The sequence below is a fragment of the Archocentrus centrarchus genome, chromosome 21 (genome assembly GCF_007364275.1).
Source record: "Archocentrus centrarchus isolate MPI-CPG fArcCen1 chromosome 21, fArcCen1, whole genome shotgun sequence".
In the NCBI taxonomy this organism is placed as follows: Eukaryota; Metazoa; Chordata; class Actinopteri; order Cichliformes; family Cichlidae; genus Archocentrus; species Archocentrus centrarchus.
Window position 1 is genome coordinate 12,700,791 of NC_044366.1, and position 21,687 is coordinate 12,722,477.

General features: G+C 38.1%; 1 protein-coding gene across 4 annotated transcripts in view; it reads right to left on the bottom strand.

Moving 5' to 3' along the window:
• The window catches only part of epha3 (eph receptor A3), a 92,751-nt gene that overhangs the window by 38,030 nt on the left and 33,034 nt on the right, over positions 1-21,687 (bottom strand). For all 4 annotated transcript variants that reach the window (XM_030757386.1, XM_030757385.1, XM_030757384.1 and 1 more), the window contains one exon: positions 795-950. In XM_030757386.1, the coding sequence (XP_030613246.1) occupies positions 795-950 (156 nt within the window). The remainder of the gene's footprint in view (positions 1-794; positions 951-21,687) is intronic.

A 21,687-nucleotide genomic window follows, 5' to 3' on the forward strand; every position in this document is an offset into this window, starting at 1 on the left:
AACCTTCACTCTGACCTTTGAGATTTTCCTAACAACAAATTTCCAAAGTCAACTTGAAACAATCTCTATCACACCGCTAACAGTAAAAGACCTCTCCTGAGATAATCATGATCATTATCTCCTAACAACTTATCTATTCATTTTCAGCTCTTGCGTTGCTCAGTTTGTCCCAACGAGATGAAATTTGCGTAGTTGACAAGATGATGTTGAGATAATCACAACAGGGACCTGCTGCGACTGTCTTTCTAATTAGCATTCTGCCTAAGGCTGCGGGCCTTGATTTATATTTTCCACTGTTCTCCACACTGTGGTGTTTTTTTTCCTTTCTTCCTAACCCCGTTAGTAACAGACGTATCAATAATCTGACATCAGGGAATGCAGTGATTTATTGTTTTAGAGGGAATGCATTTTTGAATGCTTGCAGGAGCCATATCCATCTGCAATCCATTTGCATGAGATAGAGGCAAACGAGATTCACACGGGGAGCGCAAAAGGTGGTAAAAAACCTGACCTTTTAGAAAATGAGGAAAGTTAACTCCCTCTGTCCATTAGTTCACTATTTTACCCGTGTGTTATGCATAGAATTTCAATGTTGTGCTGAGGGAGGTTATTTTCACAGGAAATTAAAGTAGTTTGTGAAACAATAAATTAATCAGTTGGGAAATATCTGGAAACTTTTACCTTAGTTACACAAAATACAAATTGCAACAAATGAGAATACCACTGACTCCTTAATCTGTATGATGGTTCATCCTGAAATATTAATGCTATTTACATTGAAAAAACACACTTACGAGTACAGGCCATGGAGGCAGGGTCTCCCTCAGCTCGGAAGTAGTTTTTCTCACAGCCACAGTGCAGAGACCCCTCATGGTGCGAGAAACTATGAGGTGGACACTTTGAACACTCCATATTCCCGAGTGTAGATTTGTAGAAGCCTGCCCTGCACACTGAGAACAAAACAACACAGACAGATACATGAGCATCATGCTGAACCAGCACATCGACAGCTATGTAATAGCCGCATTCTTCTTCAGAGCACCTTCAACTATAGAAAGTAAAAAATGAAAGATTGGAGGTGCTTAATGCACACTTTCTGTCACACACACACACACACGCACACTGACACAAACAAAGTGCTGGGAGAAGACGGAATGTATATCTGCTGTTAATATAACAAGAATTCATTGGCTGCTGGTAAAAACTAATTCTCTGAAATGTCTTTGCATCTATTTCCTTCTCTCTTCAACTCTCAGAGGGCACGATATGAATAATGCAGATTGTCCCCTCAGATAAAAGGGATGTTCTCTTTAAATATCTGTGGTATTAAATGTGCACTCAGCAGCTCTTTTAACTCCTACTCACCACTAATCTGTTGCAATCTGTGCAAGTAGGGTGACACTCTACCTGTGTAAAGTATATTGCATGTGAAAGTAGACTGTATGTGTGTCTGGTTTTTTTTTTTTTTTTGTGTAGGATTGAAGATCAAGGGGAAAATAAAAAAAAAAAAACTTCCCCTTGTGTTATTTCGCTTTCCTTTCTCTACATATTTAGTTCCACTCTGCTTTATTCAGTGCTCCTTTCTTCTCCCCACCACAGGTTGAAACCCCTGTCAACTTATCCAGACTCAGTTGTGAGATAAAAAGCATTTAGGCATTCGAAATGTCTCTTTCCATGATGGTCAACCGCATTTAGAGTTCAGCATGAAGAGTACTGTATTTCCAAGCATAAGGGGGATTGATACTGCTGAGACACCGAAACTGGAAATTCTAATTCCTATAGCCATTCCTCATGCTCATGTGAGAAAAATGGCAGAAATTTGATATCTTGGAATGTGCCTTTTTGGTGTTTAAAAAATATGTGGATGTGTAAGGAACATATACAATCACAAATGAAATGCTTATATATATCTATATATGTATGTGGAAGCTGTCTACATGGGAAGTGTAATTAATATAGTCTGATGGCAACACCTTTAATTGAAAAAGCGTGTGCACAAAAGTGATGAATATGTCATTAGTGTGTCTTTACAATATGTCATACCTTTATGGCTGTCTTTCTTCTTTGGCATGTGTTTACTCTTTGAAGATGGATATCAATTGTGTGTTTAGCATAGTGTTGCTTTTAATTTTTTCATTCTTAAGAGCTTAAAAATAAAAATACAAGCTCTACAAGAGGACCATTTCAGATTGGAAGTCTTCTTTGTTGGGAAGAAAAAACAAATGTTCTGTGCTCTTCTGTGTGCACAAAGATCGGGGCAAGAAAGTAATCGGGTTTAAATGTTTATACTGTATACTTTTTTCATTTTATGAAAAAGTACCACACTACTACTCTGCTAGTAGTAGTTAAATGAAATTTAAACGAGTGTGTGCCTTTTTATGACCATTAAGGTGTTTATGATGACCATTTTATTTTTCTGCTGGATTTATAACTGATTGCAAATGCAATATCAGGTGCTCTGTAAACCCACTGTACTCAGACAAACTTGCACTCACTCTCTCTCTCTCTCTCCCTCTCACACACACACACACACACACACACACACACACACACACACACACACACACACACACACACACACACACACACACACATAAGTGATTAAAGAAATAGCTAACAGCAATAGCAGCCAGCCAGCAGAATGTGTGGGCTCAGCAGAACACATCTGACAGATCCCAGTGGTGGACAACACACTTCTGCAAAAGCCAACACTGCTGATCCTACTGCCATATCCATCACTGACACTGCCACACCAAGGTCCCTGTGCTGCACTAAATACTCCACTACCTCTCCTCTACAGTGTTCTGGTTTCTGAGAGAGGGTGCGTGCATGCTTGTGTGAAAGAGTAATATAATGTGAAGCTGATTCAAACAGCCCAGTATGATCCTACTGATGGAAGAGCAACCCCAATACTCGCTGACGCACTGAAAACAGACCACCCAGATTGGAGGACACACCAGGAAATTACACCTGACAGCCAATCGGGTAACAGAAGCAGAGAGGAAATGGCTGGGTTAACAGAAATGTGGAATATAAAAGAGAATTATAGATAAAATGCAAAAGTGAAAATCCATTAATCTCATACTAGTGGCAGAGTCTGATTAGTCTAGCCATAAACAGATTTTGATAGAGTATGTATGCCACTAACAATTCACCACTGGATAACACCAAATAAAGATGCCTTTACCATAATACTGGCCAGCTCAGTCACTGGGCTCAGGTCCAATGTGATCTGTTTTCATTTAGCTACTGTATTATACCAACTTCATTCAGGGTTAGAAATGAATCACTTATGCAGACTCATGCATATTCATAGGAGAAGTTGTTTGAGGTTCTTTTTTTTCACATGTGGCAGATTTTTTTCAAGTCATCTATATTATAGTTTAAAAATTTGCATGGATATTATCAGACTCTGGGAATAAAGGTTTCAGTCAGCAGCTCTTAAGCCCAGCCTGATGCATACATGTTATAAATAGATACATACTGTATATTTCTTTTTGATAAAAGGATAAAATAATCAAAATGCCTTTAAACAGTACAACATTCTAGTTTTTAGCAAAGATTGTTGACATATAAGCCACTGCACATTGATTTGGGTCATTTTTGGCTATAGATTAATGCACATCTTGAGCACTTGAGCTCATTTACCGTGACATAAATTTGTGGAATTGAATAAAAATTAAATTACTGAGCAGTATTATTAACCTTTGCACCTACTGAATGAACGTCACATCTTCTATCCAGTCATCTATTTTGTTAACTGCTAATCCAATACAGGGTCACTGTCCCAGCCGTCATAGGGTGAGAGGCGGGGCACACCCTTCACAGATCACCAGTCCATCGCGGGGCACGTCGTACTACAGTTAAATAAATCATTCTGGCAAGTCAACACTGAACACTTTTCAACACACCCATGAAACTGAATTGCATCAAAGTTAAGAAGTAAAGCTTTACTTGCAGTAGGAGATTTTTCATGTGTCAGTGTGCTCGTTTTTTCATGACCACAAGTGTATTTTTTATAACTGTTATAAAAGGATAATATAGGCTTGCCTGAATAAAAAGCAGCTCTGAAAGAGACTGGTGAAATCATATTTGTACACAGGAGATTAACTCCTTGTGCAATAATGTGTTACACTGACATTTGGAGAAAAATATGGAATTTCTAAACCATTAATCATCCTATTTACTTACTCCCAATCAATAGCAGGAACATCTTCAACATGCTCCATCACTGTAGTAGTACTTTTTTTAACCATATAAACAGCCATTCAAGTTGAAGGTCTTTCAAGTACTAACACACACACATGGGTACAACACAATGTCTTGCTACTTTCTACATATTGGCAGATGGAAGTCAGTCCTTACATTCTGTTTGAAACAGCAGTTATACACACACAGAAATACACACATGTACACATACACAGCTGCAGAAGCCACATGATACGGTGGTCGAAAAATAACTGGGGATGCATTTTCCTCAATCAATACTCCTCTTCTTGTTTCGCCTGCTCCCTTTAGGGGTCGCCACAGCAGATCATCTGCCTCCATCTCACCATATCTCTGGCATTCTCTTCTGTCACACAAAACCTCTGCATGTCCTCCTTCACTACATGCATGAATCTTCTCCTCTTCTCCTCCTGCCTGGCAGCTCCATATTCAACATGCTTTGTATCCACTATTCCTCCTCTGCACATGTCCTTTGTCTCCAAACTGCTGAACCTGAGCTGTCTCTCTGATGTCCTCATGTCTGATCTTGTCCATGCTGGTCACTCCCAATGAAAATCTGAACATCTTCAACTCTGCCACCTCCAACTTAGCCGCTTGTCTTTTTATTAGTGCCACTGTCTCTAAAACATATAGCACATCTCACTGCAATCTTGTAAACCTTCCCTTTCACTCTTGCTGCTGTCCTTCTGTCACAAATCACTCCTGACACTCATCTCCACCCACTCCACCCTGCCTGCACTCTCTTCTTCACCTCTCTTCTGCACTGTCCGTTGCTCTGGCTGGTTGATCCCAGGTATTTAAACTCATCTACCATTACTATCTCTACTCCCTAACTGTAACACCTAACTAATTCACACGTGTATTATGTCTTTCATTCCTCTTCTCTCCAGAGCATACCTCCACCTCTCCAGGCTCTCTTCGACCTGCTCCCTACTCTCATACGGATCACAGTGTTGTCTGCAAACATCATAGTCCATGGAAACTCCTGTCCATCTCCACTGCAAACAAGAGGGGGCTCCCTCATCAATAATTAACACAAGTGCTAGATGGTCTAGACATCATAGAGTTCCTTCTTTTTACTTTATGTTAGCAGTGACAAAATCTTGGACTTTGTCATTGTTGACAACAATTTGCTGAAGTTCAATACTTCACCAATTCTAAATGCTATGTCTGCTATGCCTTTGATATGTCTTTATTATCTTCCACAAACGACTCCTGAAATAATGTTAAAGCATTCTGCTAGATAGACAGTGTTTCACTTTTTTTGATAGGAAAGCTGTGATATATAGCAACAATGTAAAGAATAGTCATCAAAATCCAAATCATTAAAATATTAAAGGATTTTAAGCTCCTTTGAAATATGGATACCCTACCCTGTGATTATTGGGCCAAATGTGATGACATTCAGCAGGTTACTTGTCACACGATGAGTGTCCTCTTGACCTCTGAACATCACTTGTAAATTGATTGGTGCTACATCAATCAATTTACAGTGGGAAAGTGCTCTGCCCTTGACCTCCTATCTTTGCATCTGCCTGATACTGAGCTTCAGTCTTGATCTCAGTCTAGTGCTTTCTCCCCTTCACACACTTCAAGGTTGAGTCTAGCTGCAAACAGAGCCAAAGCAAAACCCAGACCCAACAATTGATTTCCTGTTTCCATACCACCTCTCTTTTTCACTCCAATGAGACTGCAATGACTTTCACTCTTTCTCTCCTCCTCTTCCATTTCCCTCCATGTCCACCTCCCCTTCATCCTGCCTTCTGTCCCCAAGTTCTTTTCTGTGGTTTTCCTTCTCATTCTTTTGCTCCAACTTTCTTTCCTTAATTGGAATAGCTCGCTTTGAAATGGAAAAGTTATTTACTTTGACAGCTTAGGCATTTGGCTGGCGGTCTTATCCGGAGCCACTTGTAATGTTACTGGAGACGTGGCAACAGTAAACATCTAGCCCCCTGCCATGAAATCCTGCATCAGGCAGAACCAGTAACAAGTTACAGAAATCTCAGAAAGGTCAAAGTGTTTTATGCCATATCTTGGTGGTGGTGGTGGTGGGGGGGATTCTCTTCACAATAATGGTGTTATTGTACAAACTTGTTAGGCATAAGGTTCACTAATGGCAACATGCATAAAAGACAAATCTATATTAATCAATTAAGTAATTAATTAAGTGCAGTTATGTTATAATCTTCCATCCTACTATCAGTTTATGACAAATTTCAATGTACTTAGATTTGGCATGGAATGTTAGATACCAGCAGCTACAACACACACACATATTGACATTTTTATTACATTAAAAAAAAACCTGGAAAATAAAACTTGGAAATTCCCATTGAGGTAAGAACGACTAATTCATGAATACATAACTCAGAATTCTAATACACAGAGCAGCACAGACACCCAGCATGCTAAATTACAATCAATTTGTTGAAGTTAATATGTCTGTAACCCAATAAAACAAATTCATTTTGTCAGAAATATAAATTAAGCCAATCATCAGAATTGATAGGCTGTGTCTCAAGGCAAATTGCTACACATTCTATCTTTCTTATGCTCAATTATGGTGTCATTTGCCACGCTAATCACTGTGGGGACATATGAGAATATATTCACGTGTCAGTAGTCATATTGCGAACCGTGTGCTTTTGTCTGAGCAGATGATTTTCTGTTTATTTTCAAGCTTCCATAACCCCAAGAACCAGCAATCATCAACTGAAGATGGCATTAACCATTTCAACTATACCTTTAATTTAGTTTTTTTGCAAATGGGATGAAAATCACTAAAGCTAATTAAATAATAACAAGTTTTTAATACGCTCTCAACTCTCAGGGTCATGATGGTTTCAGGATTGTGATAATTTTACTGGTTGTTTGGGTCCCGTGTTGGCACACAGTAAGTTGCAAGAAGTAACTATAAGGGATGCGGCAATGACAGCAACAGTAATTACAGTTTCTTTTTGTAAAGATTTCACAAATATGCCTTAACCCTTATGCCCTCCTCGAGCATTTTTGTACATTTTTTTCAACTTTTTTTTTTTCAACTTTTTTCATTTGTGATCATTTTGGCTGTGTTGCAGCTAGTGGCATGATTTTTTGCAGGAAATCTTCTTTTTCAATATTTCTAATGTCTTTTACTCTTACATGTCATTCATACTCTCTCATTTTGCACCCTCTGGACACCTTCATGGCAAAAATATGCACGCACCTAAAAACTGTTATAAAATCATCATACATGAATGTTTTTTTTAACTTTTTTTTTTTACATAAATCACTTAATCAACTTCAGACGTACTCAAAAATACCAAACAATCAATCATTTTCAGGATTTTAACCCTTTAAATGCCAGCTTTATTATGTGAATGACTGCATTTTTTTTTTTTTTTGCAAAAAAAACCCCAGAAAAACTTGATTTCTTTTCATATAAACTGGCATTTAAAGAGTTAAAATCATCCTGAAAATAATTGATTGTTTGGCATTTCTGAGTAGGTCTGAAGTGATTTTATGAAAAAAAAATATTGATGTATGATGATTTTATTGCTGTTTTTAGATGTGTGCACATTTTTGCCACGAAGGTGTCCAGGGGGTGCAAAATTTGAGGAGGGCATAAGGGTTAAAATCAATGGATCGAGAAAAAATTAATCTCAATTTCACAGAATAAACACACATTAAAAAGTTGCTAAGAGAAAAAAAATTGCATATAGTGATGATTTTTTTTTGTTTGTTTTCAATACCAGTAAAAAGAGCCACATGTATAATAATGTAGCTAAAATCTATGGTATTGCTGTTCAAACGACTTCACATGTTTCAAATGCTTAAAGCTCAGTTGTATTTAATTTAGTCTAAGTACAAATTTTTCACTAAAATGAATTAATAAGCCAGCTCTGTCAGGAGCACCAATGGTTCAATACATCAAGTTCTGACCCTGGTATTTAGCTTCATCACCACGACCTCATAAGCATCACGTTTAGTAGCAACAGAAATGAAGCAGTTGGCATCACAAGTTGAGCAGCGGAAGGCCAGATTGGAGTATACGATACTAACTGCAGGCTAATGACCTAGCGAAACCGTGCTATTCAAGTCTTTTTATCTGTGCTCACTCAAAGAGGTGCTTCTGCTGCTTAGATGGACTGCCTGCACGCTTGTGTATGCAATTTCAGAGTCCAGAATACCAATCATTATACCTCCCAACTGCCACCAGTTTCTTTTTTGTTTGTTTGAAAGAAAGTTAGGATGAGTATGTGTTTTTGTGTGTGAAAGTGTGTTTTGTACGTGTGTTAGATTTCGCATGCAAACTGGCATAGTAAAGCTTAATTAAGTGATGCAGTCCAACACTTATTTGCATAATAAAGCTGCCTGATGAGAGGGTAAGTGGAGGACAAAAGGAAATAGAGGAGGATGAAGGGAGGTAGAAGGGGAGGATGGGATGAGGTGAAGAAAGGATGGATTGGAGGGGGGAGGTTTATATTACTGATTCTATGGCAGAAAAGGAAATAAGTATATAATTTTGAGGTTAGATTCTCAAAGAAACACTAGCACATCATGATAGTAACAAACTAGATTTTATATGTGTTTGTTTTAAATATATAAAAGTAAGCTGCATGATTCTGGGTTTATGTGAAATAATGGATTATTCTTTGTTTTCCAAAAGCAGATTCACCAGATGTAGTCTTTGAAATTAAACTTCATTAATTCCAGCAAATTAAAATCACATTAGAAATTAGTGTAATGTAGTCATAAAACAAGCAGTGCATCCACAATGTGCCAACTGCACCACATTAGATTTTAACAGCAGCAAGTATCGACCTTCATGTATCAGTCTAATCTTCATATTTAATAAAAAAGGGGAAATTCAAGTCTTCTTTTATTCTCCCTCTCCCTTTTATATTCACAAAAGGGCTCTTCAGTTCGATAGAAAATTAGCAAAATCAACAGAACAGATGCCAATTAGAATATATTGTATACTGAGATGCTACACTGTGAAATCAGCCTAGCATTTTTAAACCAGAGAAGCACTGGGAGGTATCAACACAACACCCTTTGAATCTCATGTTTATAGTAAATTTTACATTCTTGTTCTTTTTCATAAACATACACTGTATAATCAATTCAGTACTTTTTATGGCACCCAGTCATAGCACAATATATCTCAGGGAAAAATACATAGGTCAAGATCTTACAATAGAGATCTCCAACATTTTCCCATTGATCAGTGCTTGACAACAGTATTGAAAAAAATCTCCCTTTCATTACGAAGAAGATCTGACATTTGAAAGTATGCTGCATGAGTGCTTCTACTGAGTATATTAAAATTCCTGTTTACAGTGATTTAAAATGTCTTGCACATTTTTCCAGTATTATTAGCAAACACAATGAAAACTACTTTAAGTCAAATTATTCTGCCTTGACTATGATTTGGCAAAAGCACTTTCATTAAAATAGCCCGTGTGCATATGTATGTGTCTTTATGTGTGCAAAACTGCTGTGAAGGACAATAAACTGGGACAAAACAGGGCAAGTACTGCACTAACCCCACACATGCAGAGGCATGGATCAACTCCCTGCTGTATCCGTCAAGGATGCAATAACTGTTTCCTACACACTCCAGAGATTAGCCAGGCCAGTAAAAAAATCCAGGGCAACCGGCACACCAGCCGGAACAAACTTCAGAAAGAGACACACACACACACACACACAAACACACACTGAGGAGATGTTAATTTCAATAATAAAGAGGTGATGTGAATGTGAGGAGACATAAGTTTAACCTTGCACTTGATGGAGTGATGATGGTGTGAAGTGAATAATAGAAAGAGAGGGAGAGAGAGAGAAAGAAACAGGTCATTATCAGTTACCATTTTCTGCTCATTTTTGTTTCATTGCTACATACTTTGGAGTGTTTGCAGGAGAAAAAATGTGATGACTATAGTCTGGCTCAGTTTTGGTGGTGGTAGGATTTCTCTTTCCACTGTGTTAATGTAACACTGCCCACCTGTCACACATACTGTGAGGCATAAAAGAGAGAGAGAGACACAGCCTGGGGATTTAATTTACCGTCTCTAGCATTAAGAGAATGTAACGTTGGGTACATCAATAAGCATTAAATTATGGTTAACCTCGTTCTCATAGTATCTCCATCCAAAGGCACAAGTGATTTAACCTACTATAATTATTTAACAAGACTGGACAGATTAACAACTCAAGGAAATAAGGTTATTAAATAATTACTTATTTTAAAATTTTTATTGTTTTATTCTTAAGCTAATTTTATGTGTAACAACACTCAAGAGAAAATATAGGTCAATAAGACACATTAACTAACTTTATAGCTGTGGCTTGTGTCTGGAAAACCTCTTAAAAATATTTCTCACGCGCTTTGGCCCAGCTGGGGGTCAGCTTATGCCAAAGTGCTGAGCTTACCCTAAAACCTGCATTTAATTCTTGTTTACAGGTCTGTGCTTTATGATGCTTCCAAGCTACACTGTAGTCAGTGCACCAATTATTATACTACATCCTACATCACTGAGTTGGGCCACTGCAAAGAATAAGTAAACAACACAAGTGTGTATCTACTGAATATTTAACAGATGGCTTTGAAGTCTTATATTTGCAATGATTCCATAAATCAGCTGCAATGCTTTATGTATTGCTTGTCAATAAAATGATGGGCTAAGAAAGAGTAATTCATTGCTAGATGTCAAAATTATCATCATTGTCAGTCAAAAGTGTAGGTATTTAAATACAGTTAGAATTTCCACACAAATACACCACCCCATACACACCAGCATTTAACTGTTATCCATCTCACGTAGGGACAAAAATCCCACTATCTGTATTTTCAAGTCCAGCGCACATGTATGTTTATCTGTGTGCATGCAGTCACTGTGTTTGAAGAAGACATTAGCTTGTTATTGCCCTCGCACTTGCCCAAATGTATCGCACACACATACATAGACATTCCACTTTTACAGTCCCTGGCAACACAGCAGTCAGCCCAGTCAGCATTTAAACCCATTTGCCTCCCCTCATTCTTTACAGGACTGTTGTGTTTCTGTTAACACTAGTGATAACCAGTCATGTACACATGTCGTCATCTTGTTGACTTAGCTGGCCAGGCTATTATAGGCTAAACCCATTTATGACAATGGTGCCAAATGGGAACCGCATCACCAATTCCAAGCTTGTTTGTGAGAAACTGATCTGGAATGTTGACAGATTTTCATCTTTTGCTCTTTTTTTTTCTAGTTAATTTTGCCAAAAAGTTTTGTAAATATTGCTATTTTTTTTTTTTTTTAGTACTGAGCATAAGTATTCCATTACATGGGATAATGAAACCCACAACATGCTCTCTCTAAGTGCGTGTCGGTGTCACTATTACTCTTTGAAGAAATACTTCAAAGACAAACATATTTATCATTTGCAATCGTTTACTGTAAGAGAAGAGCACGCACAAGAAAACACTTTGGAGGAGAAGTGGAAATTGTTAATGAACAATATATTTTTGGTATGTTTTATGTGTATTAGGGCTTGTTAAAACCAAAAGAAAATTGTTTTAAGAAGTGGACAAATAAGTATAATGAATGGGTTGTTCCCCCATGACCCCCTCCTCCCTTTTTAGAGTTATGCTCCAACGGGACAGTTTTATTGACCAGTGGCACAGAGGACATGCTCTCTTCATTGAAAGAAAATAGGTCATCTGCACTGCTGCTGGACACACACACACACACACACACACACACACACACACTGGTAGTGACCCACTTCACTCACTGTGCTCAGTCGACAATACTTTAACAGCTAGTGGTAGTAATTGATGTAATGATTGCCTGCACACAATACTATGATACTGTGCTCCTCTGAAAACACTTAAGCTTAAACACATACCATGAAAATGATACATAGTACACTAATTGTGTACTGGAAAATAATAACTGGAAGTGATTACAAAGAGAATTCCTAAGCAAATGTAATTCACCTATTTTCTCCTTGTTTATTATTAGTGATGATACAAATTTAATTTTAAAGGTTTCCCCAACATTAAATCAATGTCTATCTTTATTTGATATCTTATAAATAAAGCTTACATGTTCTCACTCCAGTTTGAAGTCCCCACAGTACTGTAATTCAGATTAATAGGAATCCATGTGATTGCTGACACTGAGCCTCAGTTGGGGACATGTTACTCTGCCTGCTGAGGTATGTGTGTGGCGAATTACAGTAAAGACCACTTTACTGCTAGAACACCTGAGAACAGCTGAAGGAAACATGCAGACAGATGCACAGAAATGCACACATAAACACACACACCACAAATGACTATGCTGACAGGCACCTCAGGCACAAGCCTCAGAATGTAGCTGCTGCCATATGCTAAAGAGCCCCAAGGCTCCTCTCACTTCAGACAATATGACACTCTGGCTTTCATATAGCCCACAGTGTTACTCTCGATGGGATCTATGCAACCAACACTGAGGAATGGATGTAGAGAAAAGATTTAAATGGAAAAAATATTTATTGGAAACTAATAAATCCTGGTGGTTATTTTCACTGCTTTATTATCATTGTCAGGTCTTTATCGCCGAGTTGAGATATATATATCGCCGAGTTGAGATATATATATATATATATATATATATATATATATATATTTAGTGCTGATTCACTCTTCCTTGTTTTAATAATGTGTTGATTATATAGTGTTTCATTCTGAAAACAAACAGCAACAACACTGCCATTCTGTAATCTGACACACCAACATCTGGTTTTCATTTGTTACTAAGGGAAACAACATAAACTACTGTAAAAACAGGGATATAATACAAGCAATTTCATCCACTTTTAGTTTCCACTGTGTAACGCTAAAACATTTTTTTCACTTGTATTTTAGTAAAAGCCTTCTTACACCATGCCTGCTAAGAGTGTGTTTTGCCATATCTAGGTCTTTGGAATGAAAATGGACATGCGTATGTGTATGCAAAATATAAATTTTAGCAGAAAACTGCTGTTTTCAGAAATTTACAGGTGGAAAATAAAAGTGACTCCTCATCTAAAGGTAGAATGCACTTGATTTTACAGGTTTAATCATCTTTCTGCATTCTGATATTATCTCCCTAAATCACATCAACCCAAATATTTTGCATGTACCTCATTAGTTCTCACCTTGAACGTGAACAACACAACATGAATCCTTGACAGAGACAGGAAGGTCAGGATGTATTTGTACAATGCAGGCCTGAGGTGGCTAATAGGAGTCTCCCATATGCAGCAGGGAATATAACAAGAGGAAATTTAATCAAGGTTTCATATAAACATACTAATAATCATGTTCTCAGCTTCATACCCATGTTGCAGCCCGTTCAACTCGCAGTGTTGTGCATTCAAATTAGTGTTGTTGCATGTTTTATTTGATTTTCCAGTGTTGTTCCAAAGCTGGCATTTCTTTATAAGGGAAAAGGAAGAAAGAATATAAAACAAGAACTTAACAGAAACACATCTGTTGTCCTATATTTTGTCATATAAACCTTTATTTGGAACAGCAGCCACTAATTGTATTACACTGCTGTAATGGAAAAGCACAACTCCTGAGGGAAATAACATCAAATACAAATGTTTTCTTATAATTTACATTACTTTTAAGGGAGATTGACTAAATTGTTGCTCTATTATGTGATTTCCTGTTTAGCAATCTTTTTAACGTGTCCTGCTGACTCAGTTTAAGCAATGTCACAGCGCTCACATCACACATCTTTGAATTCATAAGTGACTGAGCAGTCAAAGACATGTCTGCCTCTTAGTGTATTCTATGCATTTTTTGGAGCATGACCAGACCTGTAAAGCATTAATTAGCTAATGAAAATTCAGTAATACATAGAAGAATTTGTGGAAATAGCAAAATGGGGTCTAATCAGGCTGTGGAGACTAGAGCATTGAGGTTATGGTACTGCTTAACTACTTTGTTAGTATGTGTCCATCATGTGCATGCATCTGTGTATAAATGTGTGCCTGTGTGTGTGCAGCAGGATTCCTAGGGCAGGTGGCTCAGCAGTGGTTGGGGCAGAACAGCACTAAATCACTCCTCAAATGACACACCTCACCATGGGTGTCCCACCATGTGCTACTGCACATGGGAAAAAAGAGAGAGAGAGAGGGAGGGGTGAGAGAAATCCATGGGTAATGGTTACTGGGTCACACAGAGGGAAAGGCAGAGAGAGAGAGAGAGAGTGAGGAGGAACCTCTCTAAAACCTTTCTGTAAATCAGAAACCTTTGATTGTGATGTGTGTATTTATGCTATGCTTTGCCCAGTCCTATCACTGTTACGTGGTTATGTGTGCGTGTGTGGGCTTGTGTGAGTGACAGACCAGCGCAGGTGAACCACAGACAGGGCCAGACATCCTGGCACGATCAAAATACACATCAGGATTCTCGTCTTACCCCCTTCTCCCCAGCTCTTCGCTTGCCCCTACTTTCATTCTCCCATCACCCTCAGCGGGTGCAGCGTCCACACATGCAAGGTGAGTCAACGTCAATGAGTATAGCTTATTTTTATAAAATCAAAATTACTTTCAGGTGTGATTACATGTCATGATAGGTGTTGTTGTGGGTGACATTTACTCCCTGTGAGTGTATGTGGATTCACATAAATGCACACCTGCTTTAATAAAATTAAAGGCACATGTACAAACACACATAGAAAGACAAAGAGTCCTGCTGAGTGTGTAAACAAGATGTTGTGTTCAAAGTGGGTTTGGAATAATGAGTCAGCACTGACTCATAGATAATATTCACATGAGTCCATTTAAAACAATCTCCTTGAACACACGCAGAAAAACTGCACGCAATCGCAGATGCTTTGGAGATGTATTAGAGCTCTCTGAAATGATACACTACAAACAAATTAAGGTGAAGTAAAACCTGAAATATTAAATATGTTCAGGACTGTTCACGATGAGGAACAATATACACAACTAGTGCTACACTAGTTGTGTATATAGCTGCAATAATTGGTTTAAAATACCACGGAAATGCGGACTTGCTCGGCAATGCAGTGCCATAGATTACTGAAGCTAATACAGAATGAAAATCTGTAAACAATATGAGCATTATATAGTATTATTATATTAAATATAATTAATGCATATATTACATGGGTATGAAAGTGCGCAAAACAAAAGAGCTATCTGAAACTATACAAATAGATAAAAATGTTGCGGTAATATATTAAAAATCTACAGATCCATACAAAATAAAGCAAAATCATGACTTTCTAAACTTTTGCTCATGTGACTTTCTGCGCCCTTGGGATGCAGAGAAGATGTCGTTTGGCGATGGTGAGGCTGAGGTACCTGGAGAAGTGCAGGTTCAGCAAAATTGTATTTCTAGTGTGGCGCCCCACAGAGCTAATGTTAGTGGGAGCTTGCGAAGTCTCAGCCCATTGCAGTGGGACACAATTGTAAAATGATAATAAAACAATATGCTCTGCCCTTGGTCTTACATTCTTACAGGCACACATACAGACTTGCACACTGATTGATAAACTCAATCATGAATATCGTGTTACCAGTCCGTCATTCTGATGGGGCTTGAAACTGAGAAAAAGGAAATACAGTGTCTCCAGACACGATCTATTCAATTTCAACATCCTTACACATACAATATAGTCACACAAATGTACTGTACATGTGTGCATATATACAATCAACCAACAAAGGCACTCCAAAACAGATTCTCACTGTCAAGATGATATTGGCCTTTTAGTACAAATCAAATCCTAGATTGTCTGTGACATCCACAGCTTCCTCCCTGAGCACAGCCAGGGAAACTGAACTCAACACTCTGTAAAACCTCCTTTACTCCACCTCTAAAGCCAGAAATTTATAGTACCTCATGGTAGTCTAAATACGGTTTCAGAAGCTCTACCCGCCATGGGAAGAGTTAGTTTTGCAGACACAAAGAAATCCAGTTTTAAGTTCCTGTCCAAAGTGAATTATGAGAAATTAATGAATATAATGACAAGTTGCCAAGCATTGCAGCATTTTGCTTAAGCTCCTCTTTTCCCATAGTCTATATTGTTTGTAGAAAGCTTAATTGTGGATATTACTAATTGTCTTGTACTTCCATAGGAACCAGAAACCACAACAGCAAATCAGTTCTTGCTCCAGAAAATTCCCCTTCCTAAAAATATAAGTTAGCATTACTTAAGGTTGTTGTTATGAGGAATGGCAGGAGCGAGAAAGGTTCTCACTGGCATCATTCATCAAGGGAGAAAGAGGACATTCATCATAGGGTTACTAAAGAGTCTTCTAAAGAATGTGCTTCCACGGCCCATTTAAGCTGAAACCACAATTTGAATCCTTATGTGTATTATTTTAGTATTAAGCAACATTATTAAGGATCCATGTATATTGTTTCTTTCTATTTGAGAAATGATCTGCAATTAACGTAATGGCGACTATTTAGGAAAACACATAGCTGGATGGACACTGTCTACTTCCCTGTCTCACACACACAGAGACAATCACGCATACATACTCTAGTGTCCCCCTTAATACTGGGGCTAGTGACAGGCTGAAAGGCGAGAGTGATGGATGGGAAGGGCTTAATCACCTTTAATCAGCTCTGTCCTTGAATAATGATGAACAGCCCTCTTTACACACACAATGCTGAAAAAAAAAAAAGAGAATCTTTGAGAAAAGATGTGCGATGCATACTCCGTGTTGAATTTATAAGTAGTGGCAGATGTTGTTCTTCTTCCTCTGCTTTCATTCCATACATCCACTTTGCCAGCGCAGCAGATGCATGGGCCCCTACGTTCTTCTGCTTTGCTCGAGCATGCGTCATGTATCTTTTCTATGTGAAAAGATAAAATAGCATTTAACTTAGAAAATACTACATGGTTTTGCTTTCTTTTATTATGTGACTGCAACTTTACTACATACATTTCATGGTTAGCTAAGAAGGTGAAAGGCATATTGGAAATCATGAGAAAAAGGTAAACAGCATTTACAAAAAAAATGTATTTCAAGTTACCTCAAAGCTATATTAACCCCATTCTTACCCCCCGCCCCCACCCCAATCCTCTCCCATCAACCACCACAGGCCCAGTGTGGTTGACAGGCAGCTGAAGGGCAGTGCTGTCAGGGAGGCCAAACGGGGGAAGTGTTGGGGTTCTAGTGGGGCAGCTGAGCCCCAGTACAATGCCATTACAGTGGGGATGAGAATTGCATGAATGACCTGAGGAAATCATGGGGCCAGCAGGAATGTTCTCCTGCTGGGCAAACACATGGTATTTCGCTCTACAGCAGGGTGATAACCCCACTCTCCCCAATAACAGCTACTCAGGGTAGTCCATCATTAAAAAGAAACTTGATGAACGGTTGTCATCTCAGGCAGCTGCAGAATGGATGATAACATGTATGAAAACATATGAAAGCTACACAACTCATGTTCTCTCCTGAGCTCATCACACTTGTCCTTGATCTCCTTTATATAAGCAAATTTTTACACTGAAGAAAGATTTTCTAAATAATGATGATGTTCTCATATCTTTCAAATCCTCAGAGCACTCTACTGCGCAAGCAAACATAGAATTAGCCTTGAACAGTGTATGTGAGTGGCCTCCTGTTCAAGGGGACCTTGCTTTCTATGCATTCTCATGTGACCCCATTTTTCTAGGCCTCAAAGGAGCCAACAGGCATGCTACAACCCCACACAGACTAGTCATTAGTGTGTGTTACACTTCATTGTTAGTGACCACAGGTTACTGAGGTTCACTGGCTGACAGAAAGTCTTGCAGTTTAAACTCTTTGTACCTCAAATGGTAGGAAGGACATTCCTGGGGCAACAGGGGCATGGAGCGGAATAGCTGCACAGTTGCCAGCCCGGCTATGACCTTATTTTATCCCTGCAACTCTAAGTCTGATCATGCTGTGTTTCTAACAATGAATTGCACTACAACTTGTAGTTAGCTGTCAATCAGCTTTGCACTGGCGGATTACAAATAACAATAAGCAATAGTCATGTCCATGTAATCAAAGCCCCAGATGTATTTGAAACACTGTCTCACTAACATCACAGTAATGTATTTCATTTCAATGATACAATTTTGGGTTGTTAGCATCAAGAAGCACAGTGCAAGACTTTTGTCTGTTTTGTTGTTGTTGACAGCTCACTTGGAAAGATCAGCTCCTTCAAGTTTCCAGCTGGATAACAGGGGGGAAAGCTGCTGTTGATGCTTTACAGCTCAGCACTGAAGTTTGTTCAGCTTGAGACACAAAGAAACAATAAGGGTTTTCAGGTAGATATGGGTATAGGCACAGCAAATATAAATTATATTTGCATCATACTTGCGACAGAGTTGAAGAAAGTGCACCCAGTGCAAATCTGTATATTTAAAGGTAAAAATGTTAGGTCTTGCATGGGTACTAGTCTAACATATTTTGAAAATGACCACAGCAACACAATTTTAATATGTGCCTTTTGACCTTATCAGCTTTACAAACAGCTTAAAAAAGTAGCTTCTCATTTACTTATCTTCACAGACATGCTAATGATGATTGAGCTTCTATCCAAGATGCTGGCCTGCCATCATAAGCTAGAGTTCAGCATTTTGACAAAAGACATTCCAATGGGGAAGTCATGGATCAAACCACTAACATCAGGACAACCTGCTCTACTACCTCAGCCGTGGCTGCTCATATTACAGTTCACATGAAGTTTTACAGTTCAGCAGTCTGTGAAAATTTGAGAATGTGCTATCTTTGTCCAATAACGCTACCTTCAGTATTAATGAATTCTAATTTGGTTTTCTAGAAACCAGACTGCTTAAAGTAAATTCACCTTTATTTATTTTAGTTTTTATGTGAAATATTGACCAAACTACTTGCAATTTCTCAAATGAACATACTGCATATTTGTAACTATTGTCCAATGTTAACCACATTTTAAGGGTTAAGTGCAATTATGTGGTATGCTCCATCTAATTTGACAAGCTTCCTCATCTTTCCCATGTTTTGGAAGTATCTTTTTTTTTGCCAGTAAAACCCCTCTTCTCTTTCCTTATTGTTTTTATAGGCCCATAAATAGTCCAGGCTAAATTAATGAGGCCACAGAGACATTGATGGAGGAGTGAGGGGATAAAGGAATGGAGAGATGAAAGGAATGATAGATGGCATCATTATAACACAGCACATCTCACTTAACAGAACTGTTGGCTTTGGAAGTTTCGTGTTTTAGCATGTGCCAATTGTAGTCTCACCATGCTTGAATGTACACACACACACACACACACACACACACACACACACACACACATACACAAGCTCTTCAAAGTATCGAATCCACATGCACACACACCCTCCAAAGAGATATGCATGAACATATGCACAGACATACACACAGACCGCACCAAATCATACATGCGCAAACATGTAGAAGCCACCAGTCTCAAGTGGCCCTGAACATACACAGATGACAAAAAAGCCTTTGCCAGCACAACTGGCTTACACACACTCACCATCATAATTAGCTCAGCTGCAGTTATGAGAAATGACAATAGAGCCTATTCTTTCCCCACCTGGGGACAATTTACTGAGTATCTCAGTTAAGCTGAGCACATTCGTAATTAACACTGAATCTCAGCCAGTAAGCTAGCTGATAGCAAAACTCTGCAATCCCACAGTGTTTAAGGTGAAAGACTTGTAGATTGCACTTTCTGCAAACTAGAATGAGCTATTCTTCACTGCGCCATCCTAAAATATGAAACATGAAATAATGTATCAATTACTGTAAAACTAAAATAGAGTTGCAAGAGAGGAACAACTGTTTATCATTTTGCACACAACTCACGTTTTCACATTTTCATGATCGCAGACAATATGAAGTACAAAAGTTGGATTTTATACTGTATCTGAAATCACAAATATGTGATTACGCCTTATTGTTATAAAATTTATGAACATGTTTTGTTTATAAATATATCATTCTCAAGATGAAATGAATTCTTACCTTTTTAAATTTTTTAAATGACACAATTCGTATCTTCAAGGTGAAGAATATGACTATTAGTAAAGTTGGGAAAAAAATGCACCAAAAAGAAAAATCCTACACACTCATGTGCACAGGTCTAGGGGGAGACTGACAGATCAAAGATGTTTGTTTCTTAATTAAAAGGTGTGTGCACCCATAGCTGATGTATGGCGTTGTAATTAACACCCTATCTTGCAGATAATGGGATGTGGCGCAATCTATCAAAGATCAAGCAGTCACGGCTCTCTCTCTGTCTCTCTCTCTCCATCAATTTCAGTCTCTCAGCCCTAAATTTCTGCATTCGTGTCGAGAGTGTCACTCAGCACAACATTAGCATGGTAAGTACATGCAGATGGCAGCCACAGCCAGTAACCTTTCAGGAGCCATTTACATGTAAATCGATGGATTAATTGGCTAAAGCTCATTAGAGTTGAGGTCTCATCAATACAATACACCTAAATTACCCCTGGCACTGAGCTGTCATCCTCAGCCCACCCCCACTGACACAGACATGCTCACACACGCGTAGCAACCAGTGGTACATACAGGCGCTTCAACTAGAAACTTGCAATTCACCAAGAATGAAAGATAAATAGTGTGAAAAGTGAAATTATTTTTTGATATCTTCTTCTTCTTCTCATCATTATTATTATTGTCCATTATCTAAATGATATTATTATTTCAGTCATTAATATTCATCACATGTTAATTGGAGGATTTAAGAGAGTTTTTCTGACAAATGGTATTGGCATCATACAACATTACATGCACTAACATAGAAGAAAACAAGAAGCACCTCCACCGAGGCAGCTCACTCTCTGGGCAGTATTTACTTTGAATGGACTAGAACTGTATTTTTTTATATATTCATTTCATTTTTTGTTTGTAGTGCAGAAAAAACAAGAGCAAAGTGCAGGCTTTACCCTGTCAAAACTCATTTTAATATACTTGACATAATTTTGAGTATAATTATTTTTTATTACTTTTTATTTATGTGGATTCATTCTCTTTCTCTTGATAATAGGTCAAATGTGGCATAATATTTTAAATCTTTATATGGTACTTTCTATATGTTGACAATACACACCACACTTGTAAGAATTACAGTCAATTTATTCGGGTTTTTTTTTTTTTTTTTATCAATTTTTGACCATTAACTCGTTAAGTTGACCTTGAAGACATTGGTGGATGTAAGCCAAATTTTAATGGGTTGTTAACGCGACACCACTCTACACCCATAAAAAGTTTCATCAGGTTTGATTCAAAACTTTTTTGAGCTATTGTGTTTTCAGACAGAATGACACGTGCATGCATGCATGCAAACGCTCCCAAAAGCATAACCTCCTTGGCAGAGCTAAAAAGTGTTAAACTACATAATTCATATATAAATCACTTTAGGAAAACTGTTTATGTGTTTATGAAAATAATATATCAGATGG